Source organism: Epinephelus fuscoguttatus, linkage group LG11, assembly GCF_011397635.1.
Source record: "Epinephelus fuscoguttatus linkage group LG11, E.fuscoguttatus.final_Chr_v1".
Lineage (NCBI taxonomy): Eukaryota > Metazoa > Chordata > Actinopteri > Perciformes > Serranidae > Epinephelus > Epinephelus fuscoguttatus.
Genome location: NC_064762.1, coordinates 10,506,350 through 10,523,702, shown reverse-complemented (window position 1 = coordinate 10,523,702; position 17,353 = coordinate 10,506,350). Strand labels below are relative to the sequence as shown.

Genomic DNA, 17,353 nt, shown 5'->3' with positions numbered 1-17,353 from the left:
GCAGTATAAAAACAAAATCGGGGAGTGCAGCAAAATGCCGCCTGCCTACTTTTGTTTATACAGAATGTGCCTTTTTTGTGGCAATGGGGGGCGTGAGCAAGTAACAAAACATGTAGCTCAGCGTGTGACGTAGTAGGGAAGCCGCGGCTGGTCAGTCCTTCGGCGATTCTCTCATAAGTCGGCCCGTTCTTCACCGTCCTGGTCATCTGACAATTGATGGCCTCTTCGTTTGCGAGGGCAAGGAGGGAACGCAATTCCTTGTCTCCCCAGTTGCTCATCTTTACAGTGTCTGTCAGGTTTGCCTTTCCCTCTTGCTACTACCTGCTCGCTAATTCCTGCTATCAGCTGTTTACTGTTTATCCACCGCCAGTGGGTCGCACATGCGGCGTCATCAACAGCTCCTCCCACGACTCAGGTGACAGGAACGGTGAAGAACGGGCCAATTTACGAGAGAATCACTGAAGGACTGATCAGCCGCAGCTTCCCTCCTACATCCCTGTTTACATCACACGCTGAGCTACACGTTTTGTTACTTGCTCACGCCCCCCATTGCCCTGAAAAAGGCGCCTTCTGTATAAACAAAATTAGGTAGGCTGCATTTTGCTGCACTCCCTGATTTTTTTATACTGCCAATGCTGAACAAAGACTGATTGGGCTTTCCTGCAAATCTGCACAATTCCTATCTTAAAAGGGCTTTCAACGGCCCCTCCCATTACGGAAGGCCGCCTCTGTCTTTTTACACTAAAAGGGTTCCACCAATATGTCTACCCTACGAGGCGGAAAATTGGGCACCTCGGATCAACTCGCAATCCGGCTCTGTGTGTCTAAACGCTCGCAGCTTGCTGGCAAAACGGCCCAACATTGGCGGAAAAAAGCTGGCAGTGTAAAAGGGGCTACAAACACATACTTGTTTTTCTTGAGAGGTCACTGGGTTTGAATAGTTGTTTTTATTGTGGATTTTTTTTGTATTATATGTTGTATTTGTTGCATTTTAATTGTGTTCTGACTGGCTGCTGCCTCAACCAGGTCTCTTAAAGAGATTTTCAATCCTTATGTGACATCCTGGTTAAATAAAGGTGAAATAAATAACCCCAGCCATGAAACTTTGCAGCCCGAGGATGAGGTGGAAGCCTACATGGAGTTCAGGACACCCAAGGAGGATCCTTTGGAGGTTTGATGGTGGTGGAAACAGCATGCTAAAATGTTTCCTAACCTGGCAGTGATTGAATGTTTTCACCATCCAGTGAAAGAGACGTCTCCTCCGATGGATTTCGAATTCAAGAACAAAGAACCCAGCTTACTATGAGGGAGTGGAGCCTGGTTGGGTTTAATCCTGGGTGTGGGTCAGGTCGCAGGACTTTTATTAACGGGTATGGACGGACGCATAGTATAGTATGTTGTCTGAAATCATGAGAAAACGTCATAGTATAGCAATGATGTCCGAAATCATGAAAAAAACATCATAGTATAGCATGTCGTTTGAAATCTTGAAAAAAAAGTCATAGTATAGCATGACGTCCGAAATCATGAAAAAATTCACAGTATAGTATGACTTCCGAAATCACTAAAAGACATCATAGTATAGCATGTCGTCCAAAATAATGAAAAAACGTTATAGTATAGCATGTCGTTCCAAATCATGAAAAAAACATCATAGTATAGCATGTCGTATAGCATGTCGTTCGAAATAATTGTGGTAAAAAGTCATAGTCTAGCATGATGTCCAAAATCATGAAAAAACGTCATAGTATAGCATGTGGTTCAGAATCATGAAAAAACATCATAGTATAGCATGTCAGCCGAAATCTTGCAAAAAAGTCATAGTATATCATGTTGTTTGAAATCATAAAAAAAGTCATAGTATAGCATGTCGTCCAAAATAATGAAAAAAGTCATAGTATAGCATGTTGTTCGAAATCTTGAAAAAGCGTCATAGTGTAGCATGACTTCCAAAATAATGAAAAAATATAATAGTATAGTATGTCGTCGTAAATAATGAAAAAAAGTCATAGCATGATGTCCAAAATCATGAGAAAACGTCATAGTATAGTATGTCGTCCAAAAAAATGAAAAAACTCATAGTATAGCATGTTGTTCAAAATCATGAAAAAACATCATAGTATAGTGTGTCGTTCGAAATCATGAAAAAACGTCATAGTATAGCATGTCATTCGAAATAATGAAAAAACGTCATAGTATAGCATGTGGTTCGAAACCATGAAAAAAACTTCATGGTATCGCATGACTTCCAAAATCATGAAAAAAAGTAATAGTATATCATGTCGTGCAGAATCATGAAAAAAGTCATAGTATAGTATGTCGTTCAAAATCATGAAAAAACGTCATAGTATAGTATGCCGTCCAAAATCATGAAAAAACGTTATAGTACAGTATGTCGTCCAAAATAATGAAAAAGTGTCATTATAGCATGTGGTTCGAAATCATGAAAAAATTCATAGTATACCATATCGTCCAAAATAATGAAAAATAGTCATAGTATAGTATGTCGTCCGAAATCATGAATAAACGTCATAATATAGCATGTCGTCCGAAATCGTGAGATAAAGTCATAGTATAGCATGTCATCCGAAATCTTGAAAAAAGTCATAGTGTAGCATGTTGTCCGAAATCATGAAAAAACGCCATAGTATAGCATGTCGTTCCAAATTATGAAAAAAGTCATAGTGTAGCATGTCGTTCCAAATTATGAAAAAAGTCATAGTGTAGCATGTTGTCCGAAATCATGAAAAAACACCATAGTATAGCATGTCGTTCCAAATTATGAAAAAAGTCATAGTGTAGCATGTCGTTCCAAATTATGAAAAAAGTCATAGTATAGCATGTCGTTCCAAATTATGAAAAAAGTCATAGTGTAGCATGTTGTCCGAAATCATGAAAAAGTCATAGTATAGTATGTCGCTCCAAATTATGAAAAAGTCATAGTGTACAGTATGTCGTCCAAATTATGAAAAAGTCATAGTGTAGCATGTGGTTCGAAATCATGAAAAAATTCATAGTATACCATATCGTCCTAAATAATGAAAAATAGTCATAGTATGTCGTCCGAAATCATGAAAAATCATCATAGTATAGCATATCATCCGAAATCATGAATAAACGTCATAATATAGCATGTCGTCTGAAATCGTGAGAAAAAGTCATAGTATAGCATGTCATCCGAAATCTTGAAAAAAGTCACAGTGTAGCATGTTGTCCGAAATCATGAAAAAACACCATAGTATAGCATGTCGTTGCAAATTATGAAAAAAGTCATAGTGTAGCATGTCGTTCCAAATTATGAAAAAAGTCATAGTATAGCATGTCGTGTAGCATGTCGTTCCAAATTATGAAAAAAGTCATAGTGTAGCATGTTGTCCGAAATCATGAAAAAACACCATAGTATAGCATGTCGTTCCAAATTGTGAAAAAAGTCATAGTATAGCATGTCATTCGAAATCTTGAAAAAAAAAAAAAGTCATAGTATTGCATGTCATCCGAAATCGTGAAAAAACGTCATAGTGTAGCATGCCGTTGGAAATCATGAAAAAACGTCATGGTATAGCACGTTGTCGGAAATCGTGAAAAAACGACATAGTACAGCATGTTGTTGGAAATTGTGAGAAAACGTCATAGTACAGCATGTCGTCCGAAATCATGAAAAAGTCATAGTATAGCATGTCATTTGAAATCATGAAAAAATGTAGTATGGCATGTTGTTGGAAATTGTGAAAAAATGTCATAGTATTTAGCATGCTGTCCGAAATGATGAAAAAAAGTCATAGCATAGCATGTCGTTGGAAATCGTGAAACGTCATAGTACAGCATGTCGTTAATATTACACTGCATGTTTGACACAGTATGAATGTGTGGAATAATTTAAGTGAAGTATTATATTCATGCTTTCCGACTGTATTGAACTGTCTTGATTCAGTAAATGCTGTTTACGAGCGCGTGTGTTTAACACTGGAGAAATCAACAGGAGAACATGAGGCGGTCTATGGTCACATGGGTAGTTTATTTGATGTGGTCACAAAGTGCATGAACAGGAACAGTTAAAGAAGCACAAACAGCAGATCAGGTAATACTTGGATATGTGTCTCAATAGTAACTTTGTTCAGACTTCATTTCATTTTACTTCAGTAAAAGTTTGAGTCTAACAGGTTAAAACATTGAAAATGGTTAATGACATGTTAATGTTCAACGTCCTTTCAGCCTGCAGAACTATTAAACAGCAGTTTGTTCGACCTTCATGTTCGTTAATGTCTGACACCATGTATAATGGCTGTAATGTAAATATTTTATTGCTACACATGTTATAACCTGAATAAAGTCAGCGAGGCCTCAGAGAGTTAAAGGTCAGAGTCACAGGATGTTGACGCCCAGCAGTGTGACGTCTCCCAGCACTTCCAGCTGGGTGATGCAGCTCACATCCTGGACTCGGTGTTTGTAGTCCAGCTGATGGAGCCCATTGACAGCAACCCTGAACTGCTGAGAGTCACACCGGATGATCATCTGCAGAGGAAACATTAATATAACATTAGTTCATATCACACTAATAAAAAACAGAAATTACAAAGTTCTTTTTTTAGCACAGGGCTGCATGGTGAAAGAATGACAGGATCAGATTTCTGTCTATTCATCATCATCCTGAGGAGAGCTGAGGGTTTTACTGGAAACATTTTAGTGTGCAAACAGAAACCAAACAATCAAAGTGCAGATGTTTGTCTGGTGCTGCTGTACCTCAAAGTATTGTCCTGCACTGAAGGGGAAGGAGTCCAGGGATTTCTCCTCAGGGCCCCAGCACTCAGAGAGGAAGGAGTTTCTGACGAAGACCTCTTTCTTCAGACGAGGGTTCAGATGAAGAGCGATGTCGCTGCTGCCGGACACTCGCAGGTTCACAGTGAAACTGACATGTAACACAGAAAATTACTAAAACATGTTGAAAATATAAAACTCATGATCTGTCAAAAAAATTACTATGTGGGAAAAATTTATATTATAACTTGTTGTAAAAACTCAAAAATGTCAGAGTATAAAATGTAAAAACAAACTCTTTAGTATAGTATGATTACAAAAAAGTCATAGTATAGTAATTATTATAAAAACGTTTAAAAAGTCATAGTACAGCATGTGGAAAAAACTGATGTATGATGAAAAAAAACAATATAATTTGATAAAAAGAGAGAAGAATATGATGGAAAATATAGGTCCTAGTATAGTATGTGGAAAGAAATATAAACATTCATAGTATAACATGTCAAAAAAAGTTGATATAACATAATTACAAGTTACAAGTCATAGTATAGTATAATCATAAAAACATTTAAAAGTGATAGTATAGTACATTTAAAGAGTCAGAGTATAATATAATTACAAAAAGGTGATCGTATAGTATGAAGAAAAAAATGTCATATTATAGTATGTAAAACAAACCCTTAAAAAAGTCATAGCATAGTATGTTAAAAGAATTATTAAAAGAATGTTAAAAAAGTCTCAGTATGTTATGTTGAAAACAAGCCATAATATAGAATGTCTTAACTTTAAAAAATGTCTTAAATTTTAAAAATGTCATAATATGTGAAAAAAAAGTCTTTAAAAACCTTTATACAGTACAAACACTTTCATGTCTATGTTTGAAGTCTGAAAATATGAAATCAATTCAAAGAGAGCATTGTATATTTGCTCCAAAACTTAACTGACATGTTACTTCAAGGAGAACCTAATTTACTCTAACAGTTCATAAAAATGTTATTCCTACAGTCTGACACCCCAACTCTCTCCAAAATCCAAAAACTATTGTGTTAGAAACACACGAGTCTGATTCAGAACAGAAATATTCAAATGTCTGGTTCTCATCAGTCAGCTGACATTGAAGTGTAAACCACACAGACAGACAGACAGGTGAGTTCAGGTGTTGTTTACCCCTCTGCGTTGGGATTGGTCTCTCCTTTAATTGTGATAGTGCGTCCAACACTCAGTCCTTTAGCCAGTTCACCTCTGAAGGGAACCCTCTGTAAAACACACAGACAGCAGATCAGAGACACTCTGACATTTCACCCACTGAAGCAGGTCTCAGATCAGCTGAGGAAGGAAACAAGGAAGGAGCAAAGGGAAATAACCATGAGTTAAAGACAGTCCATTTTTAACTGATCTGAAAACGTGAAAATCCCCAAAACTGACAACATGCTTCACTATCAGAGCTTAAAATTCTGATTCATGCTCAGACTTTTTACATTTTATTAAAATTAAATGTTAAAAACAAGTCTGATGTTACATTTATGTAAACAAGTGTCTGCGATTCAATGTACCAAATATAAAAGTTGTGATGAAGACGAGGGAACGAAGGACCAATGGAAGATTTAAGAGAGGAAAGCTTCATTTTAAAACAAAGTTGATTAGATCACTACTCATTGTTTGGTACTTTTTAATTTAACGAAAGAAAGTTTAATGAGAAGTAACAGATATTTGATTAAAATTTTGGAACCAGAAGAAAGAAGCGTCTACGATAAATGACCGATGGATTATTACTATTGAAGAAATCTGTTCATGAGAAAAATGGACAATATACATGACTCAAAATGTTGATGTCTGAACACAACAGTTTTTGTTTTATTATTTTTGGTTAATGTTGTGAATATTTTGCCAATAAAGATTTAAGTGAAAAACAACCCCAGTGTTTTCAATTTGGAGTGTCTTTGTGTTTTTGAGATGAGTTAAAGAATGAAAAAAAAAAAGATACTATATTTGGTTACATGACCACACATCCACTTTATAAACCTGAACATCGACCATCATGCAACAGTGAAACTCACCAAGTTGCCTGAAGAGGAGATTACCGGCTGGAAGTAAACAAACAAAAAATAATTAAATGCATATTAATAATATAACATTTTTTCTAAAACAAATTTGTCTGCTACAGAACAAAGAAACGTTACAAACACCAAACTTTAAAATTGATATGCTAATATTCTCTGTCAGAGAACTCCGCTGAACATCTGACTTGTGGTGTGCCGCAGGGCTCAATGTTAGGTCCTCTGTGATTTTCTGTTTACATGCTCCTCATTGTGTAAAATACAATATCTAAGATGGCTGCTGATTAGACGCATTGTGTTGTTCTGCTCTTCCAATCCAGAGGTGTTGGACAATCTAGGTTAAGAAGTTATTTAAATAACAGGCATCATTTTGTAAAAAATCAATAATACTGAATCACATCTTAGAAGAGTAACCTGTGGTGATAAATGATATCTGTAAAGTATCGACTATATTGAAATTTGTAACATTTGCTGATGATAAAGATTTGTTGTGTTCAGTTGAGGACATGAAAGAGTTATTAAAAACACTAGAAAGGGAACTGATCGTGTTGAAAAAATGGTTTGCTGTTAATATGATATCACCAAATGAAAATAAAGTGTATGGTGTTCAGTGGTATTAAGGCTAAGTGTGAATTTTTGGGAGTGATTATAGATCAAAACTGTATTGGAAGTCAAACATAGAACATATCAAACTGAAATTATCTAAATCTGTTGCTGTTCTTTATAAAACAAGGGTGTTGTTAAATAAGAAATGTTTGTATTTATTTTATTGTTCACTTGTAATGCCATATTTGACCTATTGTGCTGAAATTTGGGGAAATGCTTACAAAACAAATAGATGTAAACTTACACCTTAACATTTCCAGACACTGTGTATTTAACAACACTGGAAAAACCTTTTTGAGTTGTCAACAAAAACCATCCTGTCTGTATTCATATACTGTTTTAGATTAAGAGAAGGAAATTATAATTTAAGAGGGTTGTTTGTTTATCAAACATGTTCAGTGAGAACCAATGTGATGGAATGGACTCAGTGCTGCTCTGTGCTGAGTTTTAAAAAGGCCTTAAAATGTAAAATGATCACAATGTAAAAGAATTGTGGATTATAATTTAGAGTATAATGTATTTAATTATTAATTTATTGGTTTCCTTTCTTTGGTATGATTGATATTCTGTGTTTTCCTTTGGTTAATATAGAACAGGCAATTATAAGCCTGTTCCTTTGTCAGCTACTAACTGTGAGAAAAATTGTGAAAGAATCTTTGTTTTTTTCAGATGTATGTAACCGAAATAAAAATTATTCATTCAATACAAGTATAATAAACTAGTCCATACCCATTGGTAGCTTTATCACATTCTATCTATGCCAATCCTCAATGCCTATGTGTAGTTTCACACAGACTGACCACGTCAGTGAGTAGAAAAACGTGGGACAGACAGAATGACTGACTGACAGAATGAAACACTGACAGTTTATGTGATTATGTACAGCATACCATACCATGACTTTATTAAACACACACACACACACACACACACAAAAAATATGGCCACAGCGATCGGTCGTATTTTAGCCTTTTCCAAGCATTTTTCTGTTGTTATAGCGCCACCCAGATGCCGATTAGAGTTACATTTCTCCAGTCACCTTGAGGCGTCCTGTTCTACATATCTACCAAGTTTAGTAAAAATCGATATAGCGGTCAGGCCTAGATAAGAACTTAGCTCTCTGGCACCCCCATTTTGTTTGATGGGGTCAATAATGGAGGGATCCCCTCAGATTATGTGTGGTCATATGCCTACAAAGTTGCGTGGTGATGGGTGAAACCCTTGAGATGTTATACACCTTTATGTGATGAGCCACGCCCTCCGCAATATTCATTGCCTTATAGAAGCTCAGTTTTAATAAGTTTTCCAACTTTTGCCAAGAGGGAACTTTAGATATTGGTCCCTAGATTATGTTCACAGAGTTTCATGCAGATCGGTCAAACTTCCTAGGAAGAGATCGATTTTAAGTGTTTTTCGAAAAATTCAAAATGGCAGAAAATCTATATAACCAGAAGTTATGGGTTCTTGAGGCAAATTTGATCCTCATGAGGAGAGGCATCTCTGTGCAAAGTTTCATGTCTCTACGATATACGGGGCATGAGATATGCCCATTCAAAGTTTGCAATTTCACTCGGTTGCTATAGCGCCCCCCTTTGGCCAACTGATCTAATATTGCTTCATTCACATCCTCCCATGACCCTCTACCACTGTGCCAAATTTCACATGGATTGACCAAATCAGAGAGGAGAAAAACGTGAAACAGACAGAGACACACCCACAGATAGAGTTTTCGTCATTATATATTAAGATAAATATCTTCACTTCTCTGCTGATGACACTCATCTGCATTCACACATATACCTGGCAACAATTTGAGCTTATAAAATATAAAATATTAGAGATAGTAAAAGATTTATAATCATAGGAAATGAAGGAAAACAAATTGTCACCATTGAGAAGCTGTGAGCTCCACGTCTGGTATTATTGTTTGATAAATGCTAGCTCATGTCACCGAACAATTTTCTGTGTATTTATTAATTCATCTGTGACGACAGACACAGAACAAAGACTCTCCAAAGTTAAACTCTGACTGTGAGAATAAACGTACCGTCTGAAGTTTCTGATCCTTCTCTGGTTGTTCCTGATTGGTCAGACTGGCTGCAGGCAAAACTTCACTCTAAAAACAACAACAACAAAACATTTTATTCATATTCATCACAAGTTTCATCACATGAAGAAATAACCACAAACTTTATTTTTCTATCACAGGCATTGTTGGATCAGACTCACAGGACTTGGGAGGATGCCGACAGCCTGAATATTGACCTTTCCAGATATGGACAGGGTGTCGACTCGCTCCAGGTCCACTCTGTGTTTGTACTCCAACACATGACTGCCGTTCACCGCCACCTGCAGCCGTGAAGGAACAACAAGCAGTACAACAAATTAAAAATATAACAACACAAAGAAAAGTCCTTCATTTAAAATCCTATAAAGTAAAAGTACATAAGAATTCAGAGCCTCGTGGAGTTAAAGGGACAGTTCACCCCAAAATCAAAACTACATATGTTTTGGCTGTACTGATGTCTGCCTTCTCTTCAAAATAATGGAACTAGGTGGCGCTCAGCTTGAAACGCTCAAAAAATAATGTATCAACATGCCTTTCCAGAAATCATGACCCAGTTACTCAAGATAATCCACAGACCGCGCTGTGAGCAGTTTCATGGAGGAACTATTTTCTATCTACCGAACTAAACCCACCAACCGTATCACTGCACAGAAGGAAGTGCCTAGATTAATGAATAGCAGGACAGGTAATTGAGTTGCGTCGTATCCAGTTTTGCCGGTCCAGTCTGGTGTATGAGCTGAAAACCAGTTTGATGTTATGTAAACCAGCTGAACCAGCATTTGTAATGCTAACAATGATGCTAAAGGAGGTTTGCAGCCCAAAATTGAGCCGCTCACTCACCAATGAGACCTGAGGGGAGACCAGAGGGCGGGCATAATGTTTCCACAGCAACGCTGTAGGATGGCGTTATGAGCAAGAGTTGCCCATTGAGCGGTGCTGGGGTGAGCTCCCACCCAAATGGTGTGTTGCGCACAGCAGCCAAGGCAAGGACTGGAACATGGACACTATGGATGTGTTCAAAAATATTCACTACGGGTGCCGAAGTCACACTGACACAAACTGGACCATTCGTAATTCCAAGTGCTCTCTGAATGTTCCGTTTAGTTATTCAGAGCACCACACTCTGATCATTCTGTCTGAGGAGACAGAGCAGCAGAGCGCAGAGTGGAGTGAATGTGTGATTAAAGGGAAATTTTGGTTTATTTCAACCTGTCTCCTATCGTCCTAAATTTGTTTCAAGTGACTAGTGACATAAAAATAATAGTTAGCATGTTAGCCATTAGCCTAGATACAGCCGGGGCGCATAGTAGTGTCAGACCTGTTAAAACGTAAGTGAACGGACAACCTTCAAGTGCAAAGTTAGTCCACTAAACAAGCTTTTTTTCCACAAAGGCCGCCTCATATCGTTAGGATAAATGTCAGAGAACACATAGAAAACGACATGTAAACGTGTTGTCTTACCTTACCGGTGTGCTGCCATGTTTGTTTAGTTTAGTTAGTTTAGTTTATTTACTTTATTAATCCCCCTGAGGGGAAATTCAATGTTTTCACTCTTGCTTGTCAATTACACACAGGTCCGAAAGACACACACATGCACAAACAGGATCTATACATGCACAAAGTGGAGAGATGTCAGAGTGTGGGGGCTGCCCTTGGTGAGGCGCCCCGAGCGGTTGGGGGTTTGGTGCCTTGCTCAAGGGCACCTCGGCAGTGCCCAGGAGGTGAACTGGCACCTCTCCAGCCACCAGTCCACGCTCCATATTTTGGTCCGGACGGGGACTCGAACAGGCGACCCTCTGGTTCCCAACCCATGTCCCTATGGACTGAGCCACTTTACCATTTAGCTCTGCTTTCCAAAGCGTGGCCGAAATATTGCGAGAACAAGCAGCGATCTCATAGCGTGCCTGAAATCTCACGAGAACAAGCAGCAACAGCTGGAAGGCAGAACTGGACAGTAGCCTGAAAAGTTCATTCATTTATTTTATGAAAGATTTATAGAATAATGGCTGACTTTTTGCCAGACTTCGACTTTGTGGAGGAGGAATTTGATTTTGCAGAGTTTGATGGCCGCCCTTATTTATTTGAGCCAGAATACACTGAGGAAGAGCTTTGTGAAATTGAAGAATGGAGAAGGACAGAGAGAAAGAGGCGCAACAGGTAGAGGACGAGAGAGGAGGAATGGCTGCTGCAAGGCTGCGTAGCTCTGGAGATTGGTGGTGTACCTGTGAATGCTGTGCCCCAGTGCCCACAGAAGAGGAATGCCTCTGTTGCAAGGAATGGGTCCGGTTGCAGCCTTATTTTCAAGTTCTGGATGTGACCGAGGACGAGACACCTCCACCTGGAGTAGTATCCAGCTGGGCTTTATCTAGAACTCGCAAGATTTCAGGCACGCTATGAGATCGCTGCTTGTTCTTGCGGTATTTCGGCTACGCTTTGGAAAGCAGAACTAAATGGTAAACAAACATGGCAGCACACCGGTAAGGTAGGACAACACGTTTACATGTAGTTTTCTATATGTTCTCTGACATTTATCCTAACGATATGAGGCGGTCTTTGTGGAAAAAAAGCTTGTTTAGTGGACTAACTTTGCACTTGAAGGTTGCCCTTTCACTTACGTTTTAACAGGTCTGACGCTACGATGCGCCCCGGCTGTATCTAGGCTAACGGCTAACATGCTAACTATTATTTTTATGTCACTAGTCACTTGAAACGAATTTAGGACGATAGGAGACAGGTTGAAATAAACCGAAATTTCCCTTTAACTTGACCGTTCATTAATTCGTGCAGATTTGGAACGCTCTGTTACTTCAAACAACAGCGCTCTCACTTAAGTGTAGAATAAAATCTCCAACAATGAACTGTACAAGAAAACAGGTAGCTGGAGCATCACCAAGTAAATCACACACAGACACCTGAGATGGCTAGGAGGTGTTGAGAATGGAGCAGGATCGGATCACAAAAGTTGCCTTAAGATGGACACCACCAGGCAAAAGAAAACCTGGGAGGCCTAGAGCCACCTGGCGCAGAACTGTGACACAAGAACTGGAACAGATCAACCTGTCATGGGGGAGGCACAACATGCTGACAAGGACCAAATACAATGGAGAGAGCTCATTGAAGCCTTACGTCCCATAGGGGATGAAGAGGAGTAAGTAAAACCAAGAAGGATAAAAATGAATAAATGTGACTTTTTGTCTCAAGACTAAGTCTAAATCTAAAATAGCTGTAAAAAATTAACACTGGTCAGGCTGTTGCAGCAGCTGCCCGGGTTCGAGTCCAGCCTGTGGCCCTTTGCTGCACGTCATTCCCTCTCTCTCTCTCTCTCTCCCCTTCAGGCTTAGCTGTCCTATCAATTAAAGGCAAAAGTGCCTAAAAAGATATCCCAAAAAAACCCCAAAACTGGTCAAACATCAAGAATGACGCTGACTTTTAGTTTTCTGTTAAAGGTTTGTTTACATAGCTGATGTGTGGACACACAGCAGGAAAATCTTCCATATCACATACAACATACGTCTTCATGTTCTGTGTGAAGACACCTGTAACGTGTGAAGACAATAAATGACACATGCTGTCCATCATCAGCTCGTCTCTCACCTTGAACTTGTCTTTGAGGACGAGGATGAGGAGCTCGAACGACTCTCCGTGACTGAAAGGCTTCACATACAGGATCTCCTCTCGGCCCCAGCGCTCCTTCTGCAGCGAGTTGCAGACGATACATGGCGACCTCTTGAACCTCGGGTTGAAGTGAAACGCCACGTCGGCCCTTGGCTTCACGCTGCTGCCACATGTGAAGTCTATCTGGAACCTGTGTGACATCACAGAGGGACGACAAGTGAGTCTTTAACATGGCCGAGTCTAAAAAGTACAAAAAGTGAACTTGAGGTTCTGATGCATCACTTCAGACTGACATCTTTGTTTGGACACAAGTATTCAAATTAAAATAACTTAAAGTGGCCTGTCAGTTTGTGATGATGCTGTACAGACAGGTGAGTCCACACCTGTCGGCATCAGACTGCACTGAGCCCTGAATGAGAACCATCTCCCCCGGCAGCAGACCGCCCAGGATCGTCCCAGCGAAGGGAATAGCCTGTTGGGGGACAGAGTCAGTCACATTCACACATCTGGAAACATCTGACAAAAAAAAAGATTCATGACAGGGAAAATATTTCTGTTTTTAAATCAGTTCATTAATATAATAATCTGCAGATTAACTGCTGATGAAAATAATCTTTAATTGCAGCTTCATCAGAGTTAAATACTGGATACAAGAATTACAAGATATGTTCTATGTCCTTTATACTCCACCGGACCTTCCCCTTCTCTTCCCAGCCATGTCTTTTTTTTTAAATTTATATATCTATGTATATCCGTATCTATAGATAGATTAATGTTCAAATCTCTAAAATGTCAGTGTCCGGAAACATAACAGATGGTTGTGGGACAGGAGGCAGCCTGTTAAACGTGGTTTGTTCACTGACACCAAACTTCATTAGAATTTATGAATATTTTAAAACGTCCTCGTGTTTTCAAATGTTAACCAGCTAAATGACTCAACCATGGTCAGTATACAAACTTTAAATAACCATTATTTTATTCGGCTAACATGACACACACCTAACTGGTCTCACATGTCCATAAATCACCTGTAATTAAGAGTTTGTGACAAACTGGGCGGAGACGAGCTGTTAGAAACGAAACCTTCAGCTGCACATTAACTGACATAAAGTTATTCAGTGGATGAGACAGCAGAAGAATAGCAGCAAACCTGAACTGAGCATTTTAGACAATTAAAGTCTCGCTGAATATTAATCACTCCGCGAAGCTGATAAATAAGATAGTAGAAAGATAAGTTAGCTGCGATGCTAGCTGACCTGCTCGCTGATAAATGTTTAATAAAAAGTGAATTTAACTGTTGATAAAAATAAAGGGAATCAACAATAATACCTGAACACGAGACAAACACACGGAGCATCTTACCGGGTTTAAAAACGACTGTCTCGGGTTTGACACCGACATGTTTGGAGCAAGCAGCTGCGACGTCAAGCTACTTTGGACTTTTGTTTACTTCCTTATGTGACGTCATCACGGCTGACCGTTCCAAGGACGAGACCGACACCGGAAATAAACTGGATTACTAATGTTTCATTTAAATAAAAAAACATCGTTAAAACACAACAAACATCAGTTCGTTTTTACTTTTATGATGTTTAAATATATTTTAAAGCCTTAAATTAAATATTCAAAGCAGCTCGTGGGCCGATGTGATGACGTAGCTGTCCGCACCTTGCTGACTGCAGAGGTTTGGTGGTCACTTCATGTCTCATGATTCTCATAATAATTTATTATCCTCCACCTCAAACTCAAAGGATCTGATAAATACGGTAGAAAATGTTAATTCGCTAGTTTATATTCGTCTAAAATAAATTATTGAATAATATTTCAAATGTTCAACATGTTTGTAAAATAATCCTCTACTTTTTCACATTGTTGATTTAAAATAAATTTTAATTTGTCATTACAATGTTAATAAACTCCAAGCAACACTTATTTACTCATATTTACACTTTACCAAAAATATTAATTAATTCTCATTTCACACATTTCATACATTCTTACATTCCTATTTTCTTTTATTCATTTTGCAATAACTTTTCACCTGACAACCACATATATGTATTTTTTTTATTATTATTTCTACTTTATATTTTAAGTTCTGCAGAATTTTATGTCTTAATGAGTCTTGTTGCAGGAGCCTGCGCCACAGGAAGTCATTCTTACCTGTGTCCATTAAACTGTACAGCTCCTCCCTCTGATGATCGGACTCATTTGGCTATTTATAAAACAAAACACACAATATAATTACTCATTCTTATTTCATTTATAACGCTACAACCACTTCATTGTATATTGTATATATTTCAGATTGTCTACTTTACTATTTTATTTTATTGTCTACTTTAATATTTTATTTTATTTTATTTTAATGTCTACTTTAATATTTTATTTTATTTATTTCATTGTCTATTTTAGTATTTTATTTATATCTTCATCTTTATCTCTTGTTTCCATTCATGCTGTATTTCTATTTCTACTTTGCACGGAGCATTGGAACAAAAACAATTTCTCCCCGGGGATTAATAAAGTATTCTGAATCTGAATCTGAATATTCCATGACAGTAAATAAATTAAAGCCGTTGATGAATAATATTACAGTTTTTGGAGCTGCCTTTTCAAAATGTTGTTTGTGTCGTTTTTAACCACTTCTCCCATGTTGGAGCCTTCAGCTGACACACCAACAGGAGAACATAGATTTTATTGTCTACACAAACAACAGCGTCAACAACAGGATGTCAGCTCTGCCCTGAGGTCACCTGTTAATGGAATAATTTGTAATAATATTTAATTGACCACAGATGCAGTGATGAGGACAGATTCTCCTTTACATCATATTTATTATTACTGGGACTTACATAATATTTGAGCCTCTGTCCTGCTCCAGTAAAAAAACATGGATTACTCACAGAACAAACAGACTTGTTTACACTAACTTGGTAAGTGTAAAAAAAAACGTAATCATGTGCACACAAAAAAACCCTCACCTTTCAGGACTTTACTGTTTAACTTTTATTTTCAAAGACAACTCTTTGTTTTGTTTTTTTTAAAAAAATGCCATAAGTGTCTGGTTCTTAAAGTTCAGTGTGTTTGCTATTTTCTTTGTCTCAGATCTTAAACTGAATTAATCTGAAGACCAAACAGTGGACTCTAGTTTCTGATATTCTCGGACAAAACGACTCAAGAAGAATATAACTGATAATATTTTAAATCATTAGTTAAATCCCTAAATAGTGCTCCTCGAGTTTGATGTTTGTTTGCTGAATAAATGAAACACACGTGTTTTTTATTCCAAATGTAAAAATAAGTCGTGGTTTGGTCATGTGATTCAGCCAATAAGACAGTGAATAAAGCAACCCCTTATTTATTTCTTCATTCATTCATTTATTCATCTTCTAACCGCTTCATCCTCTTGAGGGTCGCGGGGGGGCTGGAGCCTATCCCAGCTACATCGGGCGAGAGGCAGGGTGGACCCTGGACAGGTCGCCAGACTATCGCAGGGCTGACACATAGAGACAGACAACCATTCACGCTCACATTCACACCTATGGACAATTTAGAGTTACCAATTATCCCAGTCTCCAACCTAGTCTGTCTTTGGAGCCGGAGTGCCCGGAGAGAACCCTCGCTGACACGGGGAGAACATGCAAACTCTGCACAGAAGGGCTCCCACGCCCGGGATCGAACCGGCAACCCTCTTGCTGTGAGGCGACAGTGCTAACCACCACACCACCGTGCCGCCCCTTATTTATTTCTATTTTTTGTAAATGTCCTTTAACCTTCTCAGCTGTGTTTAAACCAACTCTACCGTCTGTCATGTGGTAAAGCAGCTGCAGGTTAATTTCTCCTCACTTCAGCTCTAGAATAATGTGCAGATTAAAGAGGAAGACACTTTGCAGTCCCGCCTCATGTTCATGTTGATGTACTCTGCTTCTAAATCTTCTGACCTGGTTCTAATTTATTCTAAGATCTTTTTAATATTTGATAATCTTACAGCTTACAAAATGCATCATATAGTGATTTGCATTCAAAGTGAGTGTTTCTTTAAAATAAAGCTTTTTCTTTTTTTAAAAAGGCACCTCAACATATTACAACATACATGGCGATGTTTTCATAAAGCAGTAATGAAATCAGCATTTCAGGCTGCAACAATCACAAAACTGCTCCCAAAATCCAGGAGGAATTAATCCGGTGAAAAAGGGCTGTCTGTAACGCTGAATCGAACTAAGATAATCCGAATGTAAAAATAAGTCGG

The 17,353-nt window shown here is 38.2% G+C and overlaps 1 protein-coding gene across 1 annotated transcript; it reads right to left on the bottom strand.

Moving 5' to 3' along the window:
• Positions 1–3,996: 3,996 nt before the first annotated feature.
• Positions 3,997–14,565, bottom strand: LOC125897440 (galectin-8-like). Its single transcript, XM_049590767.1, has 9 exons — positions 14,464–14,565; positions 13,485–13,573; positions 13,081–13,291; positions 9,648–9,767; positions 9,466–9,534; positions 6,813–6,839; positions 5,923–6,011; positions 4,741–4,906; positions 3,997–4,512 (listed from the first exon to the last, which is right to left on the bottom strand). Exons 1-9 carry the CDS (start codon positions 14,500–14,502, stop codon positions 4,363–4,365), a joined length of 960 nt encoding a protein of 319 aa, XP_049446724.1. The 5' UTR covers positions 14,503–14,565; the 3' UTR covers positions 3,997–4,362.
• Between the last annotated feature and the right edge of the window lie 2,788 nt (positions 14,566–17,353).

What these genes read in the sequence shown, in the direction of transcription:
- LOC125897440 (XM_049590767.1), bottom strand. Translation starts at nt 14,502, where the DNA reads ATGTCGGTGTCAAACCCGAGACAGTCGTTTTTAAACCCG. An exon ending in GTGCAGTCTGATGCCGACAG is followed by an intron (nt 13,292 to 13,484) that starts GTGTGGACTCAC and finishes GATGTCACACAG; the next exon opens with GTTCCAGATAGACTTCACAT. An exon ending in TCTCCTCTTCAGGCAACTTG is followed by an intron (nt 6,012 to 6,812) that starts GTGAGTTTCACT and finishes TGTGTTTTACAG; the next exon opens with AGGGTTCCCTTCAGAGGTGA.